General features: G+C 45.7%; 1 protein-coding gene across 1 annotated transcript in view; it reads left to right on the top strand.

Moving 5' to 3' along the window:
- The window catches only part of LOC143934106 (beta-2-glycoprotein 1-like), a 151,352-nt gene that overhangs the window by 103,134 nt on the left and 23,946 nt on the right, over positions 1-24,272 (top strand). Inside the window, exons 6-7 of the mRNA XM_077457422.1 lie at positions 8,313-8,492; positions 11,370-11,567. Of these exons, the coding sequence (XP_077313548.1) occupies positions 8,313-8,492; positions 11,370-11,567 (378 nt within the window). The remainder of the gene's footprint in view (positions 1-8,312; positions 8,493-11,369; positions 11,568-24,272) is intronic.

Genomic DNA, 24,272 nt, shown 5'->3' on the forward strand with positions numbered 1-24,272 from the left:
GGCACTGATGGGCTGCACTGGTGGGCACTGATGGGCTGCACTGGTGGGCACTGATAGGCATAGTTAAGGCGGCACTAATAGGCACAGATAAGGCGGCACCGATGGGCACAGATAAGGCGGCACTGATGGGCAAAGATGGGCACAGATAAGATGGCACGGATGGGTGGCACGGATGGGTACGGATGGGCACCACTGATAGATAGGACTGATGGGCACTGATAGGTGGCACTGATAGGTGGCTCTGATAGGTGGCACTGCTGGGCACTGATGGGCGGCACTGCTGGGCACTGATGGGCGGCACTGCTGGGCACTGATGGGCGGCACTGGGGTGCAGCACCTTTGAGGCAGATTGTGGGCACTGCTGGGTGGCACTGTGGGTGGCACTGTGGGTGGCACTGCTGGGTGGCACTGTGGGCACTGCTGGGTGGCACTGTGGACACTGCTGGGTGGCACTATGGGCACTGCTGGGTGGCACTGACGGGGGGCACTTACTTTTATTAAGTGGGGCACTGCAGGGGGCAGGTGGGCACTGTCAGGGGGCAGATGGTCGCTAGCAGGGCTGGCCGTGATCGGGACTGATGTCCCGATCACGGCCGCCGGTGATCGGCTTTTTTTTTTTCTCCTCGCGCTGTGAGCGCGAGGAGGAATAATAGCCGATTACTGGCTTCGTTATATCACATGATCAGCTGTCATTGGCTGACAGCTGATCACGTGATAAGGGGTCGGGATCGACCCCTTGCACGGATCGGTGATCAGGCGAGTCTCATGGACTCGCCGATCACAGAGCGCGCCGCGCGCGCCCCTCAGGGGGCGCGCAGGGCGCTCATACACGGGACGACGTCAATAGACGTAGTCCCGGAAAAGGAGATCCGCGCTGTAGCCGTCAATTGACTATAGCGCGGATCTCAAGTGGTTAAAGTGTAGCTCCAGTCAAAAAAACTATTTTTAAGCTTTTTGGAAAACATAGGGAAGGGTTATTACCCCTGTATAATTTGTTTTGTCGTACATCTTTTTTCATCTCACTTGCTGTTGTCTCCTTCCGTTTGCAAGTAGGAGATGTTTGTAAGTTGGATGTTTGAAAGTAGGGGCCTGCCCTATATGCTCTGCAGAAATGGCGGAACAAGGTGTTGGTTTTGCCACAACATTGTAAGCCCTGAAAGTGACTCTTGGTGGGCGCTGGAGCGCCCTGTTGTGAACGATTATATCAAGAATTGTAATTACATGCCATTGTTGAACAGTGGTAGAAAAATTGACCTTTGGTGGTTGTGGTGCTGGTGCCACAACACTATAAGTCCTCACAGTTACTCTGGGTGGGCACAGGAACGGGCCCTCCTGTGAAATATTATATCAAGAATTGTAATTACATGTCCCTGTTAAACAGGGGCAGAAAAATTGGGCCTTAGGCACTGGTGCTGGTGCCACGACACTGCAACCTTTCCCATATACTCTAGTGTTATTGCAGGAATTAGCCCTGCTGCAAAGCATTGCATCAAAAATTTTAATTAAACGCCCCTGTTAAACAGGGGCAGAAAAATTGGGCCTTAGGCACTGGTGCCACCACACTGCAACCTCTCCCATATACTCTAGTTTTATTGCAGGAATTAGCCCTGCTGCAAAGAATTGCATCAAAAATTGTAATTAAACGCCCCTGTTAAACAGGGGCAGAAAAATTGGGCCTTAGGCACTGGTGCTGGTGCCACGACACTGCAACCTCTCCCATATACTCTAGTTTTATTGCAGGAATTAGCCCTGCTGCAAAGCATTGCATCAAAAATTGTAATTAAACGCCCCTGTTAAACAGGGGCAGAAAAATTAGGCCTTAGGCACTGGTGCTGGTGCCACCACACTGCAACCTCTCCCATATACTCTAGTTGTATTGCAGGAATTAGCCCTGCTGCAAAGCATTGCATCAAAAATTGTAATTAAACGCCCCTGTTAAACAGGGGTAGAACAATTGGGCTGATGGCATCACCCAGAACCAGAAATGTTCTTCCAACATATCAGCGGAGGAGGAAGAGGATAGACAATCAACATAACAGGACAGTCACTCAACATCAGCATAGGCAGTCTTGAAGGGATGTGATATTTAAAAAAAAATTAGCTTCAGGTGCTTGGTAGCTGTGGGTGATCCAAGACTGATTCATCTTGATGAAGGTCAGTCGATCAACTGATTCGGTGGACAGGCGCACCCTGTGATCGGTAACAAAGCCACCAGCAGCACTGAAGGTGCGTTCCGAAAGAACGCTGGATGCAGGACAGGCCAGTAGCTCAATTGCATACTGTGCAAGCTCTGGCCAGTGATCCATCCTCAAGACCCAGTAAGCCAGAGGATTTTCGGTGGGAAAGGTGTCCAAGTCTGACCTTGCCCCTAGGTATTCCTGCACCATGTAAATCAGACGCTGGCGATGGTTGCTGGAACCGATCATACCTTGGGGCTGCGGACTAAAAAATTGTCTGAAAGCATCAGTCAGACGGCCACCTTCTCCACCGCTCCTTCTGACCGATGCCTCAGCAACACGTTGTCCAGGACCAGGAGTTTGTAACCTCCCAGTTTCTGGGAACGCGTTGCACAGACCTTTCTGCAAGGCCTCCCGGAGATGTCTCATCCTCTGCTCCCTCTGCGATGGCAAGATAAGGTCGGCAACCTTACCCTTGTACCGGGGATGAAGGAGAGTGGCCAGCCAGTATTGGTCCCTCTCCTCGATCCGAAGAATACGAGGATCCTTCCGCAGGCTTTGCAGGATCAGGGAGGCCATGCAGCGTAGGTTAGCTGAGGCATTCGGTCCGGAGTCCTCTGGGTCACTAAGGACAACATGATCCGCAGCTACCTCCTCCCAGCCACGTACAAGTCCACGTGTTTCTTGGGACTGTAAATCATCCCTACAAGACTGCTGCTGCTGCTGCTGCTGAGTGCCAGCCTCCACCTCCATGCTGACACAATCATCCTCCTCTTCCTCCTCCTCTTCCTGTGTGATGGGTGGCACAGCAGGAACACTGTCTGGATAAAGGGGGCCTTGAGAGGCAAGGAAGTCCTCCTCTTCCTGCCTCTGTTCTGCCTCAAGTGCCCTGTCCATTATTCAACGCAGCGTATGCTCCAAGAGGTGGACAAGAGGTACAGTGTCACTGATGCATGCACTGTCACTGCTCACCATCCTTGTGGCCTCCTCAAACAGTGACAGGACAGTGCATGCATCCCTGATAATGCCCCACTGGCGTGGTGAGAAAAAACCGAGCTCCCCTGACCCTGTCCTGGTGCCGTAGTCGCACAGGTACTCATTGATGGCCCTCTGCTGCATGTGCAGCCGCTGCAGCATGGCCAACATTGAGTTCCACCTGGTGGGCATGTCACATATAAGGCGGTTCTTGGGCAGGTTCAACTCCTTTTGGAGCTCAGCCAGCCGAGCACAGGCATTAAATGATCGGCGGAAATGCACACAGTCATTCCTGGCCTGCTTCAGGACATCCTGTAAGCCCGGGTACCTGCCCAAGAACCGCTGCACCACCAGGTTAAGGACGTGAGCTACATAGGGCACATGGGTCAGTTGTCCCTGTCGGAGGGCGGATAGGAGGTTGGTGCCATTGTCGCAAACCACCATTCCTGGCTTAAGCTGGCGTGGCGTCAACCACCTCTCGGTCTGCCCCTGCAGAGCTGACAAAACATCCGCCCCAGTGTGGTTCCTGTCCCCCAAACAAACCAGCGCAAGCACGGCATGGCATGGTTTTGCCTGCGTACTTGCGTAGCCCCTGGAACGCCTACGGAGCACTGCTGGTTCTGAGGACAGAGCACTGGAAGAGGCCATGGAGGAAGAAGAAGAGGAGGGGGTGGAGGAGAGAGGTGTGTCACAACCAATAGTAGCATTTTGGAGGCGTGGTGGCGGAACAACCTCCAACACTACTGCACCTTGTCCTGCATACTTCCCAGCTGCCAGAAGAGTGACCCAATGGGCCGTGAAAGACAGGTAACGTCCCTGTCCATGCCTGCTGGACCATGAGTCAGCGGTAATATGCACCTTACCGCTGACCGCCCTGTCCAGCGAGGCAAGGACATTGCCTTCCACATGCCGGTAGAGAGCCGGAATCGCCTTCCGTGAAAAAAAGTGGCGTTTGGGGACCTGCCACTGAGGAACCGCACATTGTACAAACTCACGGAAGGGGGCCTAGTCTACCAACTGAAAAGGCAGCAGTTGAAGTGCTAGCAATTTAGCCAAGCTAGCATTCAACCGCTGGGCATGTGGATGGCTGGGAGTGAACTTCTTTCGCCGGTCCATCAGCTGGGGCAGGGATATTTGCCTGCTATAATCGGACGTGGGTGTACTGCTAGCAGAGTGCCCGGAAGCACTTGGCTGTGACACACCTAACTCTACACCTTCATTCCTCTCAGAGCAGGTTTCAGAGAGGACTGAAGGTCTAGTGGGGTTGGAGATGCCAGCTGATGAGGAGCAAGGAGAGGTCCGCTTTGTTCTTTGGTGTGGGTCTTTGAGGTACGCTTGACAAAAAGCTGCATGGCAGGTCAACATATGTCTGGTCAAGCATGTGGTGCCCAAGCGGCTGATGTTTTGGCCACGCGAGATACGCTTGAGACATATGTTGCAAATTGCAGCGGTGCGATCTGATGCACTCGTCTCAGAAAAGGCCCACACCAAAGAACTTTTAGAATAATGCGCAGAGGTAGCGCCCTGCACAGGCGGAGCTCTGCGGTGTGATTCAGTCGGTGTGCTGCCCCTAAGCTGGCCCCCGGAGGGCATCCTGCCTCGTTGGACATGTGCCTCCTCCTCCTCCTCCTCCTCCTCTCTCCTACCAGGCACCCACGTGGAGTCAGTGCCCTCATCATCCCCTCCCTCTTCATGGCTGTAGCAAACCTGGCAATATGCTGCAGCTTGTGGAACATGACTGCCAGATTGCTGTTCTTCTTGAGCATCCCCTCTCTCTGCATTCACGCTACTGCCTTCCTCTAGCTGATTATCATCATCAGAGCCTACAAAACACTGGGCATCCTCCTGGAGCATGTACCCAACACTGTGCTCAAAGAGTTCAGGAGACTCGTCAGGAGGACGTGGTGGGTCTAGGGAAGGAGTCACTGATGATGACATTGAGAGGAGGGACGACGATGTGTTGGCAGCTGCTTTTCTACTACCCTGAGACTGGGTGAGAGAGGATGAGGAGGATGAAGAGGGCTTGGTCATCCACTCTACCAAGTCGTTGGCATGTTGCGGTTCAACATGTCCAGCTGCCGAAAAGAAGGACAAGCGTGTCCCATGGCCACGTGCTGATGACAATGCACCGCGTCCACGACCAGCACTGTTGTCTCTAGACACAGAGCCTGCTTGCCCTCTTTTATCGGCTCGCGCCTGTCTGCCTCTCCTTGCTGGCCTTCCAGACATGGTAATGGCCTGAAGGGAGTTGGGTAAAACAGCAGTTGGGTAGTGTATATTGTGCTGGAGGCACACAACACCCACTAACTCCTGCAGATGCCTTTATTATAGAACACCCGAGATAAAGGGGTATACTGTAATGGAGTCACACAACACCCACTAAGCCCTGCAGATGGCTCTATTAGAGAACAGCAATAAAGGGTAGATACAGGTGTATATTGTGCTGGAGGCACAAAACACCCACTAACTCCTGCAGATGGCTTTATTATAGAACACCAGAGATAAAGGGGTATATACAGATGTATACTGTGCTGTGCTGGAGGCACACACAACTTCCAATAACTCCTGCAGATGGCAAGTGGGCTCAAATAGAGAAGAGCTATGTAGGTGGATATAGAGGTGTGTACTGGGTACAGAGCACGCAGACAGCACGCACAAGCTCCTAACACTACTGACTGCAAGCTCTATTATAAAAGATAGATCACTAGCTATATAGGTGAGGTGAATATAGCGGTGTATACTGCGGTCAGGACACGCAGACAACAACCACTACAGAAGAGCAAGATCGAAAATCGGCCGATAATGATCGGTGTATACTGTGTTGAAGGTAAGACGCCAACACACTACACAAGGCCGCCGCACTGGCGGCCTTATATAGTGTGGGGCGTGTACTACACAGCCTGAGCTATGATTGGCCACAGGCATCCTGCCTGTGGCCAATCATGGCTCTCCTCGCTGCTGGCGCTGTGATTGGCCAAGCATGCGGGGTCACAGTGCATGCTTGGCCAATCATGAGCCAGCAATGCACTGCGATGACGCAGTGCATTGTGGGCTGTGAGCGCCACACGAATTTGGCGCGAACGGCCCATAATGTTCGGAATTCGCCGAACGGGCGAACAGCCGATGTTCAAGTCAAACGTATGTTCGACTCGAACACGAAGCTCATCCCTAGCCGCCAGTGTGTGAATGCTCAGCTGTGCTAGAACACCTCCAGTGACGAGCTTGCAGAGGAACCCATGGGAGACAGTCGCTTCACCACCTAGCTTAACACCTAACTCCGGCCCTGTCCCCAACTTCCCACACACATCTTTGCAGCAGCTCCAGTGATAGCCCCTACTCCTGCAGGTAGGTCTCGCTCTAATGGGGGTCTGCAGGGCAGGGGGGGGCACTGATACAAGGGGGCTCTGAGCTAATGGCAGGGTCTCTAAGGTTGGGGGGGTTTGTAAAGGGACTCTAATATAATGGGGGTCTTTAAGGGGGGGGGGCTGACATAAGGTTGGTTCCCTCTGACAGTGCTAAGATGAGGGGGGGTCACAGTACATCCCATGTCTGATCACATCGTACTGACTACAGGAAAGCTGGCCTCCCCTCCACCTAGCTGTCATGCAGATACTCATGTTCAGAAGGTATTGAAGCCGGGTGATCAAAATGACAGCCAGGAAAGTGGTATTTTTGGAAGAAAATGCTATTTATACCAACATATCTATTCAGGGCGCATTCACACCACATGTGCTATATATATAGCATGGATTGTTTACTTGTTTATATACAGTATATATGAGTTGTTTTACCATGCAAAGAATTTTTAATACTGTACATCCAGTTCTGAGATTTACACAGCTCTGCTAAGCAGGACAGAAGATGTGTTTTTCTCTGTTGCAGTTAAAGTATTACTAAACCCACAACAATAAAATCAGTCCATATATGCAGTAAAGTGTGCTTGTTATCTACTGACTGTGAAAGCTAAGGAGTAATCCATTACATTGTATAAAAAGGCTGTTTGATCCTGTCTTCTCTGATTCTCCCCTTCTTCCACATGCCTCAATCCATCTCCTAGTAGTATGGAGCCTTGGTGGCACTCTGCACATGCTCAGTTTGGTGTGTAATGCTAGAGTTTTTTTTATTTTTTTCTTGGGAGAGTACATGTGATTGGCACAGGGCCAATCGGCACTGTCCAGGCAGAGGGACAGGGGTCCTGCGGACTCATAGGACAGTCAGAGGAGTGAAAATTGTTCCTACAAGCGTTAACCGGACACTGATAGAAGTCACAAGACTGCTATATACTGCTGATGAGGTTTTTAGCAGTTTATATTTACTAAAATAATTGCATTTCCATGTTCTGTGTACTGTGGGAGACCAGATATAGTGAATGCAGGGTCCTGGGTTTAGACACTTACAGGTCTTGTCTATTTCTTAGCCAGTGACTGGATAGTAAAGATAGAAACAGCAGACTGATTAACTCACCTGTATGTCACTCTGCTGTCAGAATGCTTCTTGTTAGCTCATTAACGATACATTCCAATTGACTGGCTCATTGTGCTTCTTCACTTTCTGTGTGCCTGAGCTTAAAGCAAAAAGTCATACTCACACTGCTTTCCTTAGAAAGAATGAATTTACCCCTTAACACCACCTCCAAGCAGCTCTATAAGTTATGTCCAGGAGGTATCATGTGACCAATGATCTGGAGCCCATCTGAATGCCTCTTAATCAGGAGCATTGAGAAAGAGCTATTGGTCACAGCTTGGTCAGTGTGCTGGGAGCGCGCAGTGCGCATGCTCTCAGCAAAAAAACGCATGCCACCATTAACGCAAGTGTATGGTGGCTGGACATTAAAGCCCACCTTTCTTGCAGCTGCGTAAATGTGTCATGTGGTCAGAAATATGATGAGGATATAATAATGTTTACAGAGCTACATTTATTTGCATTTTTTTTACACCTGTCTGGAGTTCGGCATTAACACGTTTCGCAAATTAACAAAACATTTTATTAGTCGCCTCCCAACCTGTTATACTCTTGATGATGCATATTTTCTACATGCAAGGCTCTACAAAAAAAATTCTGTAAATTTTTACTAAAAATCAATACTGTGGACATGTAGGCTTGCATCGCGTGTCTGCCAGTATGTTCTGCCTGTAACTGAGTTTATTTTATTTTTTTCAGAAATATATTGCCCTCCACCTCCAGAAATCAATGAAGGCATTCTTGTGGCAGTGAAGAAAAGAGAGTATGAAATCTCTGAAGTAGTATATTATATGTGTAAAAGAAACTTTATTATAGATGGATCATATAGTATAACCTGTTTGGCCAATGGGCAGTGGTCTGAAGGCCCTGCTTGCAGAGGTAAGTTATACAACTTTGTGGACTTCCACTAATCTAATCAAATACTCTGTGGTATGCAATGCAGGCTGACTATCTAGTGCAGGAATCTCTAGTCCTATGCCCTAACCTCCCTAGCGGTAATCCCGAGTCTGGCTCGGGTTGGGATTTTAGTTCCACGAGCGGTGACCCCGAGCCAGACTCGGGATCGCATCGCTGGATACAGGGAGGACACAGGGAGAGTTACTTACCTTGTCCCCTGGATCCAGTGATGTCCTCTGCGCTGTGCAATCGAGCTGTCCCCCGCTCGATTCACACAGTGCCGAATGCCGCCGAGCTCCGTTCCCTGCGACGTTACGGCGCACGGGAGCGGAGATCGGCGCCAAATTCAAAAACGTAAAGAGACACAAAACACACACAGTACTGTAATCTTACAGATTACAGTACTGTATAAAAAAATTACACCCCCTTTGTCCCTAGTGGTCTGTGCAATGCCCTGCATGCACTTTTATATTATAAATACAGTTTTTTCTGCCTGGAATTTGGAGATTGTCCATAGCAACCAGAAAGTGTCCCTTTTTCAGTGTTTTAGGATTTGATTACATTATTGAATAATTTTTATTATTATTTATTATATTATAAACTTTATCATACCCGGGATGTCTGCTAGACTCTGGTTTGAACAGATTTAAGAGAGTTATTCCGAAGAATTACAGGACTACAATATAAAACGCCAAATTTCCATGCAAAATAATTGTACCGCTTTCAGCACCTAAAACCAGAACTAATCATACCGCCAGGGAGGTTAACTGTTATGTGGATTTCAGCACTTTTCCATGTTGCAATATACAGTACTTAAGATCATGAAACCAAATATAGACTAATATATATTCATTAAACTGTACATTTTACATTATAAGATGGGGTTTCGATATGTAATACCTGATGCTTAGTATATACTTAAACGTAGAGATGAGCAGAACACCCCCCCCCCCCCCCCCGGTTTGGTTCGCACCAGAACTCGAGAACAGACAAAAAAAAATTGTGCGAACACGTGAACACCATTAAAGTCTATGAGACACGAACATGAAAAATCGAAAGTGCTAATTTTAAAGGCTTATATGCAAGCTATTGCCATAAAACGTGTTTGAGGACCCGGGTACTGCCCCAGGGGACACGTATCAATGCAAAAAAAAATTTTTTTAAACAGCCGTTTTTTCAGGAGCAGTGTTTTTAAGAATGCTTAAAGTGCAAAAATAAAATGAAATATTCCTTTAAATATGGGGGGTGCCCTTAGTCTGCATGTAAAGTAGCACATTTTCCCAGGTTTAGAAAAGTACCGCAGTAAAATTACATTTTTAAAGCAAAAATTTTATTTAGAATTGCTCACGGCTGTAATGTATTGCCAGATCCTGGCAATATACATAAAAATAATTTTAAAAAACAGCGTGGGTTTCCCTCCTCAGTCCATACCAGGCCCTTCAGTTCTGGTATGGATCTTAAGGTGAACTCCACACCAACATTTTTTTTTTAAATGGTGTGGCCCCCCCCCCCCAAAATCCATACCAGACCCAAAGGGCCTGGTATGCACAGGGGGAACCCATGAGATTTTTTTTCTTAATCCTGTCTCAAGGCTCCCCTTAACCACTTCAATATACTATATTATATATTGTACACTGTATTATATATACTACACTGAGTACACTATATACTCTGAACTGCAGTATATATACTATACGGACTGCACTATATACTCAGAACTGCAGTATATATACTATATGGACTGCATGATATACTCTGAACTGCAGTATATATATATACTATACGGACTGCACTATATACTCGGCTGAAAAATTGGGCCTTAGGTGGTGGCAGAACACGGTAATCCCTCACAGTTACTCTTGTTAGGTGCAAGAATGGTCCCTGCTGTTAAATATTATTTCAGAGGCTGCTGCTTGACTGTGTACACTGCCTGCACTGTATTAGAAACTGTACACTGCCAAATGCACTGTATATATAGGCTACGCTGAATGCAGAATATATATACTAATATATATACATATATATATATTATATTTTATATATATATATAAATATATATATATATATATATATATATATATATATATATATATACACAATCAAATACACTGCCACTAACTAGCCTGCCTAATCTAGCTCAATCTTTCTATCTCCATCCATTATAACACACTATACAGGCGCTGCGTAACCAGCCTTATATAGTGTGGGGCATGGACTTAGTTCCCCTGAGCCATGATTGGGGAAACTGACAGTGAAGCCTTGCAGCTGGTTCCCTACTGCATGTCGTGAAGTGTGGCACGGGGGAAGGTAGAGGGGGGCTGAACATCCTGCTGAGTTTGCCGCAGCAAAGTCATCCGGAAGTGAGAGCGGGTACCTGTCAAAACCAGGTACCCCCGCCCCCCCACTGAAAGGTGCTGAATGTGCCAGTGGATGGGCGGGGGGGGGGGGGGTGGCAAACAAGCAGAGCTTTCCCCTTTGGTTGGAGCTACACTTTAACTACAGAAAAAAAGAGTCAGGTCTTCAGCTTGTCTGTGCTTTCCATCAGGGCTTTGTAAACATAAGGTCTTGATGGACAGGTATACAAATTATTTATTGGCTAAAACAGCTCCCTTGTATATATTTTAATAGTGTATATATTTGTTTGCCTGTTTTAATAATCTAGGGCTCCATTTGGGTTAATAAATAATGTAATGTATCTTATATTATTGCTACCAGCAATGTCTAACTATCCAGAGTGTTATCTACACTTTTTCTACATTTTGTTCATTGATAATCATGAACCATACACTGAAAATACTGCAAATGTTGCTTAAAGAGTGTACCGCTAACTGTGAAGTTTGATCATTGCTATTCACACAGCTAGGTGTAAAGTGCCAGTGCAGAGAAGCCGGGTCATCTACAAAGGGAGAAAGGTGTGGGTCACGGAGATTGAAGAAGGCCTAGTGCATCATGCCGAGACTGTTACATTTTTCTGCCGAAACACTACGCAAGCCTGCAGCTATACAGCCTCCTCCAAGTGTTATGATAGTGTTCTTTCCCCTCCCAACTGCTATGAGGGTAAGCTATGTGTGAACTTATTTCATTGGTAGCATGCAGAGGTATTTCTTAAAGAGGAAGTAAACTCTCCCACTCTGATGCTTCTCTTCATTTAGTCCATTATAATAAGTAATTATCAGACTATAGCCACTGTAATCCAGCCCAAATCGCATATTGCTTACTGTTTAAATAAACTTTAAAAAACTTGTTTCCAGGGGTTAGGCAGCGCCATCTTAAGTATTGTTTTCTGAGTCCACAGTGGAGTGTATTTCCGCCCTTACATTGAGCACATCCTGTACTGTTAACCAAGCCTCCTTCTCAATCCAACGTTTCTATGGCAACCCTGCTTTCCTGTTCATAGCTGACTTGTTTTATTTCATAATATTTACTTGTGGCGATGTCTGTTTCCCTTTGTGGGTCTTATCAGCTTCAGCTGATAAGACTGCAGTAATGGCCAGGTTTACATTGTATGTCATGTCACATGGTGTGTAGGAGGAAGCTCTGAATGAGTCTGAAGTCTCCTGGGAGTTAAGTGTTGTGCAGTAGGAAGTCCTGATAACAGATAGATAAGACATAGAGAGTGTGCCGTAAATCAGGGGAGATCTGGGCATGCTCAGTGACTTAATTCTAAAGAACAAAAAGGGTTACAATACTAAGCAAGTAAGGAGATATCTACAAGCAGTGTTCATTAGGGTTTTTTATGCTAATTTACATGGGACAAAGTTGTGGGGGAGGGTTTACAACCACTTTAAATGAATGCAATCAGCAACTCCAGCAAAATGTACAAAATTCTGTATAAACTAGTTTGATTTCACCTTTTATCAGGTAAGAGCAATCAGAGCAGTAAAATGGGGATTTCTTGTAATATATAAAGCAGCTCCAGATTGTCAGGAATAAAATAGTGGCCAATTACAATGATCTTAGCAGATTTCATTGCAGATATATAACTGCCAATGTTCAGTAGATACTGCAATAGACTATGGCAGCAACTGCTTCAAACAGACTGCTAAGCAGAAGGGTCTGCCTGGAAAAACCACAAGATCAGGTCCAGTGGGAAAAGATATAATAGCTGCATCTCTGTGACTTCTGTAAACTTGCAATGGCTTTGGCTAGTATATCCCCAAGGAGGGAAGGCTCACTGTATCAAAGCTAAGTGCTGGGAATGCCTAAGATGTTACCATAAACTCTGTGCAGACTACTGGGAAAATCAGTGAGCCAATCACAGGGGGCAACATATCTAGAGATGTCCTCTTCATCTGTGCAGAGCAGTGTTGCCATGGTTGAGAAATATGTGAAGTTTGCATTTTTTTCTGCAGTTTTACAGAATCTTAGCTAGCTGCAGATTAAACGGGAAGGGCACTTTTTAAGGGGATGCTATAAAATGGTTTAGGGTCAGTTTTATTTAAATTTTTAAAGTCATGGGTGTTCAAACAGGTGCTTAAAAAGGAATTTATTAATAGTACCTATGACACGTTTTGCAGATAAGAATTGATGTATAAAGAAATAGAAAAGCAGTAGATTTTTTTTTTTTTTTTTTTTAGAATGTCTCTCACTAATCCTACGTTTGTATGTTAATGTGCATATTAGGGAGTAATTCCACCAACTCATTCAGCTGTGGGTGTAATCTAAGCTTCTATAATAAAGCTCTATAAACAGCAGATTTTTCCTGCAAGATATTTAGGTATCATTCACAAGGGTACTCACACCCACACTGCTTGAATGAGGTGTTTATTTTTCAGAGAGATGTGCCCCTGCTCCTGCATGCCTGTTAAATTTTGAGGTGCCACTGTCTGAGCAGCCACTGTGTCTGCACTCACTTCCATAGACTGCCTGCACATAGCTTGGCATGGATGCAGAGGCAAAAAAAAATGCTTCAATCTCGCAGTATGGATGTCAGCAGAGGCATAGCTTGAAGCTTGTGGGCTCCGATGCAAAAGTAGACATGCCCCCCCACCCCCCACTACCACCCACCACTTCCACCGGGCTTGCAGATACACCCACCACATGCCAAGATACTCAAAGTGGCTTAAGAGTTTTGAGTTCCCAGAGTTCCGCCTTACATCAGAGGACAGGGATTACCGCTGGAGAATCAGAGGACAGGGACCCCTAGCAGATCACTTGGCAGAACTCCTATCCCATCCCAGCCCTGTATACAGCTCCCCCCCCCCCCCCCACAATACACAGGGCTGGAATTACATTCCTTTACACACAGTCTGTCAGCCTTCACAGGGTGTATCTGGGTTTTATGTTGGCATTCTGACCTGTGAAATTCTCTGGTCTGAACGGCAGCATAGTTGCAGTAGGCAGATACACCCTGTGAAGATCGTGGCTGACTGGCTGTGTTGTAAAGGAATGTGATTTCAGCCCTGCAGAGGAGGCACAGTATAGAGTGCCGTAATGGGAAAGGAGCTCAGCAGCCGTAAATAGCATCCAGGGTGGAGGGGGTGGTCAGAAAGGCTTTGGGGGGGCACAACTTAGATCTGGGGGGGGCAAAGCCATGTGACACAAAATCTGGAGCCTGCAGCCCCTCAGCAATTTCTGAAGGTTTCTTTGTCAGTGTTGGCAGGTGTTGGGGGAATCTCCCAGAGGTGTGTGTCTTTTTCCCAGTTGTCAGGAAAGTTGGGTAAGCAGACATCTCCGGGTGGGGGGTACAAAGTATCCCAGCTGGTGACTAGAAGACACTGAGCGGTGTTTTACCTCACCAGTAACATCCGTCCCATCATAGCTACAGGATGGCACTCTTCTCCTCTTAACTCTCTGAGCTAGGTTACCATTCCATGTTGCCAGTACACAGCACAGACACTTCCCCATCCTGGGCTGTTCTCATGCCATGCTCCTCTCCATTCAGGAAAAAGTGCACAGCTTCTCTCCAGGCAATGATAACAGAGGGGTGTGGACTGTGGAAGGCAAAGTGAAAGCCCAGTATTGGAGCATGGCTGTTGGGCCCTAGGGCAGATTGGAGCTGGACTTTGTGGAGGATATGATAATCTGACAGGGAGACTGCAGGGGCCCCTTGGAGTTAGGGTGCAGTTGCGATTGTGACCTCTGCAACCCCTTATGCTACGCCCATGGGTGTCAGCACCTGTGTAAATAAGGCCTTAAGGTTAGCCTAATAAACACGTGAAAAGGATCCCCATCTGATGGTTGTAATAGTATGTAGCACTGACCCCCGAAGGAGCCGCTGGTTTTATTGGACTTACCGTTACCTAGACAAAACAGTCTCTCAATGAAGGGTAGAGGGTTAGGTAGGAAGTTCAGGTACTCTTGAAACTGCAAAACATAGGAAGTCTTTTACTATAAAAATCCAGAGAATTACCGTTCACAACTGGATTCTCACAGCTACTGGATAGACCTCCTCTCACTAGGCCTAGCAGCCGATAGAGTGTTTGAATAGAGAAAAGTCTCTGCCACAGACTTGGATGTAGAACACTTGTGAATAAAGTCTCTGCCACAGACTTGGATGTAACTGAAGGATGTAGATAAATTTATAGAGCTATCATATGGTACCAGTACAGTGGGGATCGAAAGTTTGAGCACCCCAGGTAACAATGTGTATTAATGTGCATAACGAAGCCAAGGAAAGATGGAAAAATCTCCAAATGGCATCAAATTACAGATTAGACATTCTTATAATATGTGGAAAAAAAGTTAGATTTTATTTCCATCATTTACACTTTCAAAATTATAGAAAACAAAAAAATTGTGTCTGCAAAAGTTTGGGAACTCTGCAGAGTTAATATCTTGAACTGCTCCCTTTGGCAAGTATCACAGCTTGTAAACGCTTTTTGTAGCCAGCCAAGAGTCTTTCAATTCTTGTTTGAGGTCTCCTTGCCCATTCTTCCTTACAAAAGTGTTCCAGTTCTTTGAGATTTCTGGGCTGTCTGTCACGCACTGCTCTTTTAAGGTCTATCCATAGATTTTCAATGATGTTGAGGTCAGGAGATTGTGAAGGCCATAGCAAAAACTTCAGTTTACGCCTCTTGATGTAATCCCCCGTGGATTTTGAGGTGTGTTTAGGATCATTATCCATTTGTAGAAGCCATCCTCTCTTTAACTTCAGCTTTTTCACAGACGGCATCAAGTTACCATGCAAAATTTGCTGAAATTTTATTGAATCCATTTTTCCTTCTACTCGTGAAATGTTCCCTATGCCACTGGCTGTAATACAACCCTAAGCATGATTGATCCACCCCCATGTTTAACAGTTGGACAGAGGTTCTTTTCATTAAATTCTGTGCCCTTTCTTCTCCAAACGATACCTTTGCTCATTCCGGCCAAAAAGTTCTATTTTAACCTCATCGGTCCAAAGAACTTGTTTCCAAAATGCCTCAGGCTTGTCTATATGTTCATTTGCAAAGTTCAAAATCTGATTTTTTGTGGTGAGAGGTTTTCTTCTGGTGACTCTTCCATGAAGACCATATTTGTACAAGTATCTCTTTATAGTGGAATAGTGTACCACAACTCCAGTGTCTGCCAAATCTTTCTGGAGGGATCGTGCAGTCAAACTTGGGTTTTGAATTGCTTTTCTCACAATCCTGCGAGCTGTTCTGTCTGATATTTTTCTTGGTCTTCCAGATCTTGCTTTAACTTCCACTGTTCCTGATGACTGCCATTTCTTAATTACATTCTGAACAGGGGATATTGACATCTGAAAACGCTTTGCTATCTTCTTATAGCCTTCTCTAGCTTTGTGAGCGTCAACTATTTTCAGTTTCAGTTTTCTAGACAACTGCTTAGAAGAACCCATGGTGCTGATTGTTGGGGCAAGGTCAGATGAGTCTGGCCATTTAAAACCTTTGAGATTGACATCACCTGGTCTTCCCAGACGATCATTGAGAACAATCCGTGACACTGGCAGGTCTCAGCTTTGCAAAGGGAGCAGTGCATGCTATAAATTCTGCAGGGTGCCCAAACTTTTGCAGATGCCATTTTTTTGTTTTCTGTCATTTTGAAAGTGTAAATAATGGAAATAAAATATAACTTTTTTTTACATATTATAAGAATGTCTAATCTCTGATTTGATGCCATTTGGAGATTTTTCCATCTTTCCTTGGCTTTGTTATGCACATTAATACACATTTTTACCTGGGGTGCCCAAACTTTCGATCCCCACTGTATCTCGCAGCCGGTCCGGCGATACCGTATGAGTGTAGATTCATTTGGTGTCTTTCAACTGAGCCTCCAGGCTCCTTCTGAGAAGCCAGCCTTATGCGTGGCCTTCTCCCGAAGAGTCCTCCCCTGGTTACTTCTCCAGTTGCAGGGCCTCTCCACAGATGAGACGGCACCAACCAACCTTTGAATCCTCCTCCCAGTTACTTTGCCTTGGGCTAGCCGGCCCTGAGACTTGAAATTGGATGGATCTGCACCCCAGGCCATGAGGGCCATGGGGGCTGGTCAGGAGGACCAGGACCAAGCAGACAGAAAGATCTTCTGGACCCAGAAGCACATGATATCAGTACCTTAAGTACTCTCTCCCAGAATGCACAGCAAGATGACACTCCTACTGGGCTGGTTCTGAGAAAGAATGGCACTCAATAGGTCCAGCTAAACTGCGTTCTCGCACTTGCCAGTGGTGACAGCAACACCTGTGGCCAAGCAGAATCCAGTGCAATCCAGCTAGACTGGTACTGAAATCATAATTTGGTATAATTAACCCTAAAACCTGGCTTTGGGAATTTTAAATAGGAAAAACACATAGCGCATGCTCTTCAGGAGCCAGCGCTACAAGTAAATACTATTAATAACATAGCTCATTGAAATATTTTTGAAAATTGAATTTGGAGGCTCCTAATATATAACCCAATATACATTCCCTATAATCACATACGTTTATATAATGGCTTGAAAAACTAAAAATACAAATGTATGTTCATTAGGCTTGTGCAATTCGTTTCGTAACAAATCGAAAATTCGGCCGAATTTTGCATCTTTCGGACATTCGGATTACAATGAATAAGAAAGAAATGATAGCGGATATAATAAATGAATTCGACATGATTCGGTAATTCTTTAAAGATCTAATGAAACAAAAGGTCAGCTCAAAGTAAATCTTATAGTTCAATCAGCTGATTCATTTTGTGCTGGAGGTTGGATTACTGGCAAAGTGCATTCCTGAGAACTGAGTGAGAAGGGTGTTGTATTGTATTTGAGTCAAGGAGAAGAGACGTTGTCATTGTGTGTGTTAAAAGATTCAATAAACAAACAACTTTTCAAACTACTAATCATTATCACGAATGTATATACATACATAAATATCGAATTTCAACGAATACTAATGAAATTATAGCGCATATAACGAATGAATTTGACAGGATTCAAGATTCAGTATAACGAATATCGACACTCTACGAATAATAAAGAATTATTTGAAAACGTATTAACGTAACATAACGAATATAACAGAACAAAATTATGTATTTTACAAATGACAACGAACCGAAACTAAACAAAAATTTCCGTTGTGCACAAGTCTAATGTTCATAGTTAAGCTGGTTTGTTTTTTGGGATTGGTTGCACATATTCCATTCATTCTGCAAATGGTTTGACCAGTTAATTGAATAGGGTGATTCATAAAGGCAAAAAGGATGTTCATTTTGCAAGGGAAGTTGCACTTTGCAAGACAATTTGCCCCAGAGCTAAGTAAATGAGGTGAAGCTCTGCTGACTTCCCTCATCCAATCGTGAAAGCAAAATTGATGTTTTTTTGTTTTTTTTATTATCCCTTTCATGAGCCTATTTTTGACGTTTGGTGTTTACAAGTTAAAATCCATATTTTTTGCTAGAAAATTACTTGGAATCCCCAAACATTATATATATATATATATATATTGCAATATTTTATGTCACATGGTGTTTGCGCATCGGGGGGGGGGGGCGCTTTAAAAAAAAATCTTATTTATTTTATTTATTTTAAAATTAATAAATTGTTTTAAAAAAAAAAAGAATTTGATCATTTTTATTGCTGTCACAAGGAATGTAAACATCCCTTGTGACAGTAATAGGTGGTGACAGGTACTCTTTATGGAGGGATCGGGGGTCTAAAAGACCTCCAATCCCTCCTTTGCACTTCAAAGTATTCAGATCGCTATTTTTGGCGATTCTGAATAGTGTATATATTTTTTTAATCCGGCGCCATTGGCAGCCGAGTAAACCGGAAGTGACGTCATGACGTCGCTTCCGTGTGTACAATTAGGAGACTGGAATGAAGCCGCTTACGGCTTCATTCCAGTCCCTCCCTAGCCGCTGGAAGCGGCGGATCGTGCATCGGTGCTCCCGATTGAACGGGAGCCCCAGTAAGAGCGGCGGGAGGCGGCGGGAGGGGGGTACGTCCCTCTCCTCGGCATAACAGCTGAGCGGCTTTTAGCCGCATCGGTTGTTATGGCTGGAAAGCCAATCGCCGGCTCTGAAAAACGGTACCGGGATGATGCCTGCAGGTGCGGGCATCATCCTGGTATAAGCCCCGGAAGCTGAGTACGCACATCTGCGTACACTTGGCGGCAAGGGGTTATTTTCCTTGCTTGTGATTCTTTGCAAAGTGAAACTTGACCACATTCACTAAGCTCTGGGGAAAATAGCCTCGCACGGTGCAACTTCCCTTGCCTTTAGCAAATCAACCCCAATTTATTTTTGCTAAAAGAGCAACTAGAAGTCCCAAAATCTATAAGCCAAATATTGTTTTACACAACATCAGGTGAAACTACAAACCCTATTGAATAAAGCTTTATAGAAATCTTAATTTTAAGGGCAAAGTGATAGTTCTCGTGATAGAACACCACCCCTTACTAATACATGTGCTGTGATTTCCTGCTGCTCTGTTCTCCTGGCAGAGACTTTAAAAATACCTTGTACTTATACCGATCACGATCAGCCATATCATTACAACTATCCACCATAACGTGTTGAGGCATGGCCTTCACTAGGCCCCTGAAGGTATGCTGTGGTATCTGGCATCAAACCATGAGTAGCAGATCCTTTAAGTCCTGCCTGTTGCGAGGTGGGGCCTCCATGAACTAGACTTGCTTTTCCAGCACATCCCACAGATGCTTAATTGGATTGAGATCTAGCAAATTTGGAGGATAAGTCAACACTTCAAACTTCTTGTTGTGTTCCTCAATCTGTTCTTGAATTCATCAGACCAAGCCATTGCTGGTCTGATGAATTACATTGCTCCAGTGGTCCCGTTTTGATAGTCACACGCCCACTGTAGGTACTGGTGGCTGTGGACATGGGTCAGGATGGACACACTGACCAGTCTGCGGTTACGCAAACCCCATGCACAACAAACTGTGATACACTGTGCTTTGTCTATTGGAACCAGCATTAAAGCGGAGGTCCACCCTAAAGTGGACCTTCCGCTCATTGGAACCCTCCCCCCCTCCGGCGCCACAATTGGCACCTTTCAGGGGGGAGGGGGGTGCAGGTACCTGTACAGTACAGGTATCTGCACCCACTTCCGGCGTAGATTCTGCAGAAGGTACGTCCCTTTCTGCAGAATCTACGCCCCTTTCCGAAGGTCCCCCGCTGCCTGCTGGGAAACACACAGATCCCAGAGACAGCGGGGACCATCCTTATTGCGCAGCGCAGTAGGGAACCGGGAAATGAAGCTGAAAGGCTCCACTTCCTGATTCTCATAACCAAGATGGCGACGGCAGCACCCGAGAGACGATCGAGAGATCGGCTTCGGGTGCCGACATCGCGGGCGCGCTGGGCGGGTAAGTGTCATTATTTTAAAAGTCAGCAGCTGTAGTATTTGTAGCTGCTGGCTTTGAAAAAAAAAAAAAAACGGCGGACTCCCGGCGGACTCCCGCTTTAACTTTTTTCAGAAATTTGAGCTAGAGTATCTCTTCTATTGGATCAGACTACATGGGCAACCCAGTAATACTGTAACAATTTAGAATAATATTCTTTATCTATAAATGGTAATCTGCAAACCAGCATTAAACAATGACACAGTAAACAGTAATTGCAATAGAGATTAGTGCTCCTGAGACTTTTCTGTGCCCAGTATACTGTAATAATAGAGTGTACTCTACAGTATGTGAAAAACTCTGCTAAGACCCAGACTTTACTTCAGAGGTACCCCTATCTATCAGCAACAAGTGAAGTCCTTCTAGAGAATCTATTTGAGCAGACAGTCCATTGGCCTAGTTCTTCAGCTGGTTAGCATTGGGGCTCAGTCTTTATGGTGGTGCAAATAAGTACATTCCTAGCAGTGACGGCCCATTCATTAGGGGAGCTGGGGTGCCACACCCCTAATCCATGCGTCTGGCCTCTAATTTACATGCAGGGTGCCGGACGCATGGATTCCAATGTTTTTTTTTTAGAAGCACATGATTACAGCCAGAGGTTCTAATTGTCTTAAAAAAGGGTGGGCTCGGGGTGCAGAGCACTGCGTTGGAGCCCACCCAGTTGTGTGACACTAGCAAATTAATATTCACTAATATCTTCCTGTTTCTCCTCCCAGTCAAACAGGGTCCTGAGTCCCGATTGGCCGGGAATCCTAAGACCCGATTAGCCACGTGTCCTAACTCCTGATTGGATGGGAGGAGAAGTAACTGCTGGGACTCAAAATGAGACTCGGGGGGGGGGGGGTGGGGGTACCACCTGGATGGGGTACGTGCAGGGGCTGGTTGTTGAGTTATGCGGTTGGCTAGCTGGCAAAAATTGAACATCACCCACTACTGATTCCTAGTAAAGTCTGCAGGCAGTGGTAAGGGCTTGCTAATGTCCAGTAAAATATCCAGTCCCTATGTGCTCGGTCTCTACTAGCAGCAACAGGTCAATGGCAGCAATGCCTTCTTACTAGTCCCAGAAATACATCTGCAATGATCCTGCTGTTCACACGTCCTCAGGGTCTTCCTAAAAAGACCCTTGTGATCCCCTCACTGCAAGAGGAAGTGACTCAGTGCCAGCTTCTTTCTCTTCCTTATCACCGTCCCTCTCTGGAAACTGTAGAACAATGGTCAATAGGCTTCCACAGTATGGCTAGCCTTCTGAACTTCATGTTCCACAGTCCAATGCGGCCATTTCTCCATGCTCTTGAGCTTCTTTGACTTGCCAGCTCCCCCTGGTGGGTGGAGGTGAGGTGGGGTCAGTTGGTTCAACATGACAGTCTCAGGAGAGTACACAGAGAGCAACTACAGCACAGTGTCCTTATTTTGCTCTTTCTCATTATAGCCAGGCACCAGAAGGATGCTGTTTATGAGAAGTACAAGCAGTTGTTTGTGTTCTGAACTGCTGAAATTGTGATTCTCAGCTAGACATTCTGAGGGGTGTGGCATGGGAAGAGATACCCTGAAGCAGTTTTTCATTTATAGATTTGGCTGTCCTCTATGTGCAGTGTCCCATCGTTAGCTATTAGATGCTCCACAGCTGGGATGAGCTTCTTGGATGCCGGCACTTAGAAGTAACTGGATGGGTCTAAGCTGGTACTTTAACCACTTGCTTGCTCAATATGTTTATATACGTTGCGGTTTGCAAGTGGTTTACCAGGATTGTGGCTGAAGATATCAGCCATAACCCCAGTATTGTGTTTTACAGCCTGGCTTTCTCATGAAAGTGGTCCGAGCAGGTCATGGGCTGCTGGAACACATTCAGATGCGGTGAAAGGGTTGATGTCCCCCTTCTCGCCCTTGCCAGTGTTTCTCGGGCTTACCTATTCCGCCGGTTCACTCGACCCAGCCTGGAAGTAAACAATTCTTTTTTTTTTAAAGCAAAAGTATCAAAAAATGAAAGGACAGTGTAAAAACAAAAAAGAAAAACATTTGTTAAGGCACCCCATCCCTCCGTGCTTGCTTGCAGAAGCCAATGCAAATGTAAGTTGCACATGCATATATAGTGGGGGCGGAAAGTATTCAGACCCCCTTACATTTTTCACTCTTTGTTATATTGGAGCCACTTGCTAAAATCACTTAAGTTCATTTTTTTCCCTCATTAATGTACACACAGCACCCCATATTGACAGAAAAACACAGAATTGTTGATATTTTTGCAGATTTATTATAAAAGAAAAAATTAAATATCACATGGTCTTAAGTATTCAGACCCTTTCCTGTGACACTTATATATTTAACTCAGGTGCTGTCCATTTCTTCTGATCATCCTTGAGATGGTTCTACACCTTCATTTGAGTCCAGCTATGTTTAATTATACTGATTTGGACTTGATTAGAAAAGTACACACCTGTCTATACAAGACCTTACATCTCACAGTGCATGTCAGAGCAAATGAGAGTCATGCGGTCAAAGGAACTGCCTGAAGAGGTCAGAGACAGAATTGTGGCAAGGCACAGATATGGCCAAGGTTACAAAAAATTTCTGCCACACTTAAGGTTCCTAAGGGCACAGTGGCCTCCATAATCCTTAAATGAAAGACGTTTGGGACAACCAGAACCATTCCTAGAGCTGGCCGTCCGGCCAAACTGTGCTATCGGGGGAGAAGAGCCTTGATGAGAGAGGAAAAGAAGAACCCAAAGATCACTGTGGCTGAGCTCCAGAGATGCAGTCAGGAGATGGGAGAAAGTTGTAGAAAGTCAACCATCATTGCAGCCCTCCACCAGTCTGGGCTTTATGGCAGAGTAGCCTGACGGAAGCCTCTCCTCAGTGCAAGACACATGAAAGCCCGCATGGAGTTTGCTAAAAATCACCTGAAGGACTCCAAGATGGTGAGAAATAAGATTCTCTGGACGGATGAGACCAAGATAGAACTTGTTGCCCTTAATGTGTGGAGAAAACCAGGCACTGCTCATCACCTGTCCAATACAGTCCCAATAGTGAAGCATGGTGGTGGCAGCATCATGTTGTGGGGGTGTTTTTCAGCTGCAGAGACAGGACGACTGGTTGCAATCAAGGGAAAGATGAATGCGGCCAAGTACAGGGATATCCTGGACAAAAACCTTCTCCAGAGTGCTCAGGACCTCAGACTGGGCAGAAGGTTTACCTTCCAACAAGACAATGGCCCTAAGCACACAGCTAAAATAACAAAGGAGTGGCTTCATAACAACTCTGTGACTGTTCTTGAATGGCCCAGCCAGAGCCCTGACTTAAACCTAATTGAGCATCTCTGACGAGACCTAAAAATGGTTGTTCACCAACGTTTACCATCCAACCTGGCAGAACTGGAGAGGATCTGCAAGGAGGAATGGCAGAGGATCCCAAAATACAGGTGTGAAAAACTTGTTGCATCTTTCCCAAAAAGACTCATGGCTGTATTAGATCAAAAGGGTGCTTCTACTATATACTGAGCAAAGGGTCTAAATACTTAGAACCATGTGATAGTTCAGTTTTTTTCCTTTTTTAATAAATCTGCAAAAATGTCAAAAATTCTGTGTATTTCGGTCAATATGGGGTGCTGTGTGTACATTAACCACTTAAGGACCACCGTATTGCCATTATACGTCATCAGAATGGCACAGGCAGGCACAAGCACGTAGATTTACGTGCCTGCCTTCCAGCGGGTGGGGGGTCCGATGGGACCCCCTCCCGCTGGATACGGCGGTCCGTTTCCCTCCAGCAGCGATCCGTGATGAGGGGATGGCCGTTGGTTTCTGGCCACCCCCTCTGGATCGCTCCTGGCCAATGACGAACTTCCTCCCACTGTGTATTGTTTACACAGGAAGGAGGAAGTGATGTCATTCTCCTCGGGGCGGTCTTTTTGACCGGACTACGAGGAGAAGACTAATAGTAAGTGTGCACCAACACTACACTGACATGTAGGTACACACAGATAC

The sequence above is a fragment of the Lithobates pipiens genome, unplaced genomic scaffold, assembly GCF_037356315.1.
Source record: "Lithobates pipiens isolate NorthernLeopardFrog02 unplaced genomic scaffold, aLitPip1_a1.2 Scaffold_27, whole genome shotgun sequence".
Classification (NCBI taxonomy): domain Eukaryota; kingdom Metazoa; phylum Chordata; class Amphibia; order Anura; family Ranidae; genus Lithobates; species Lithobates pipiens.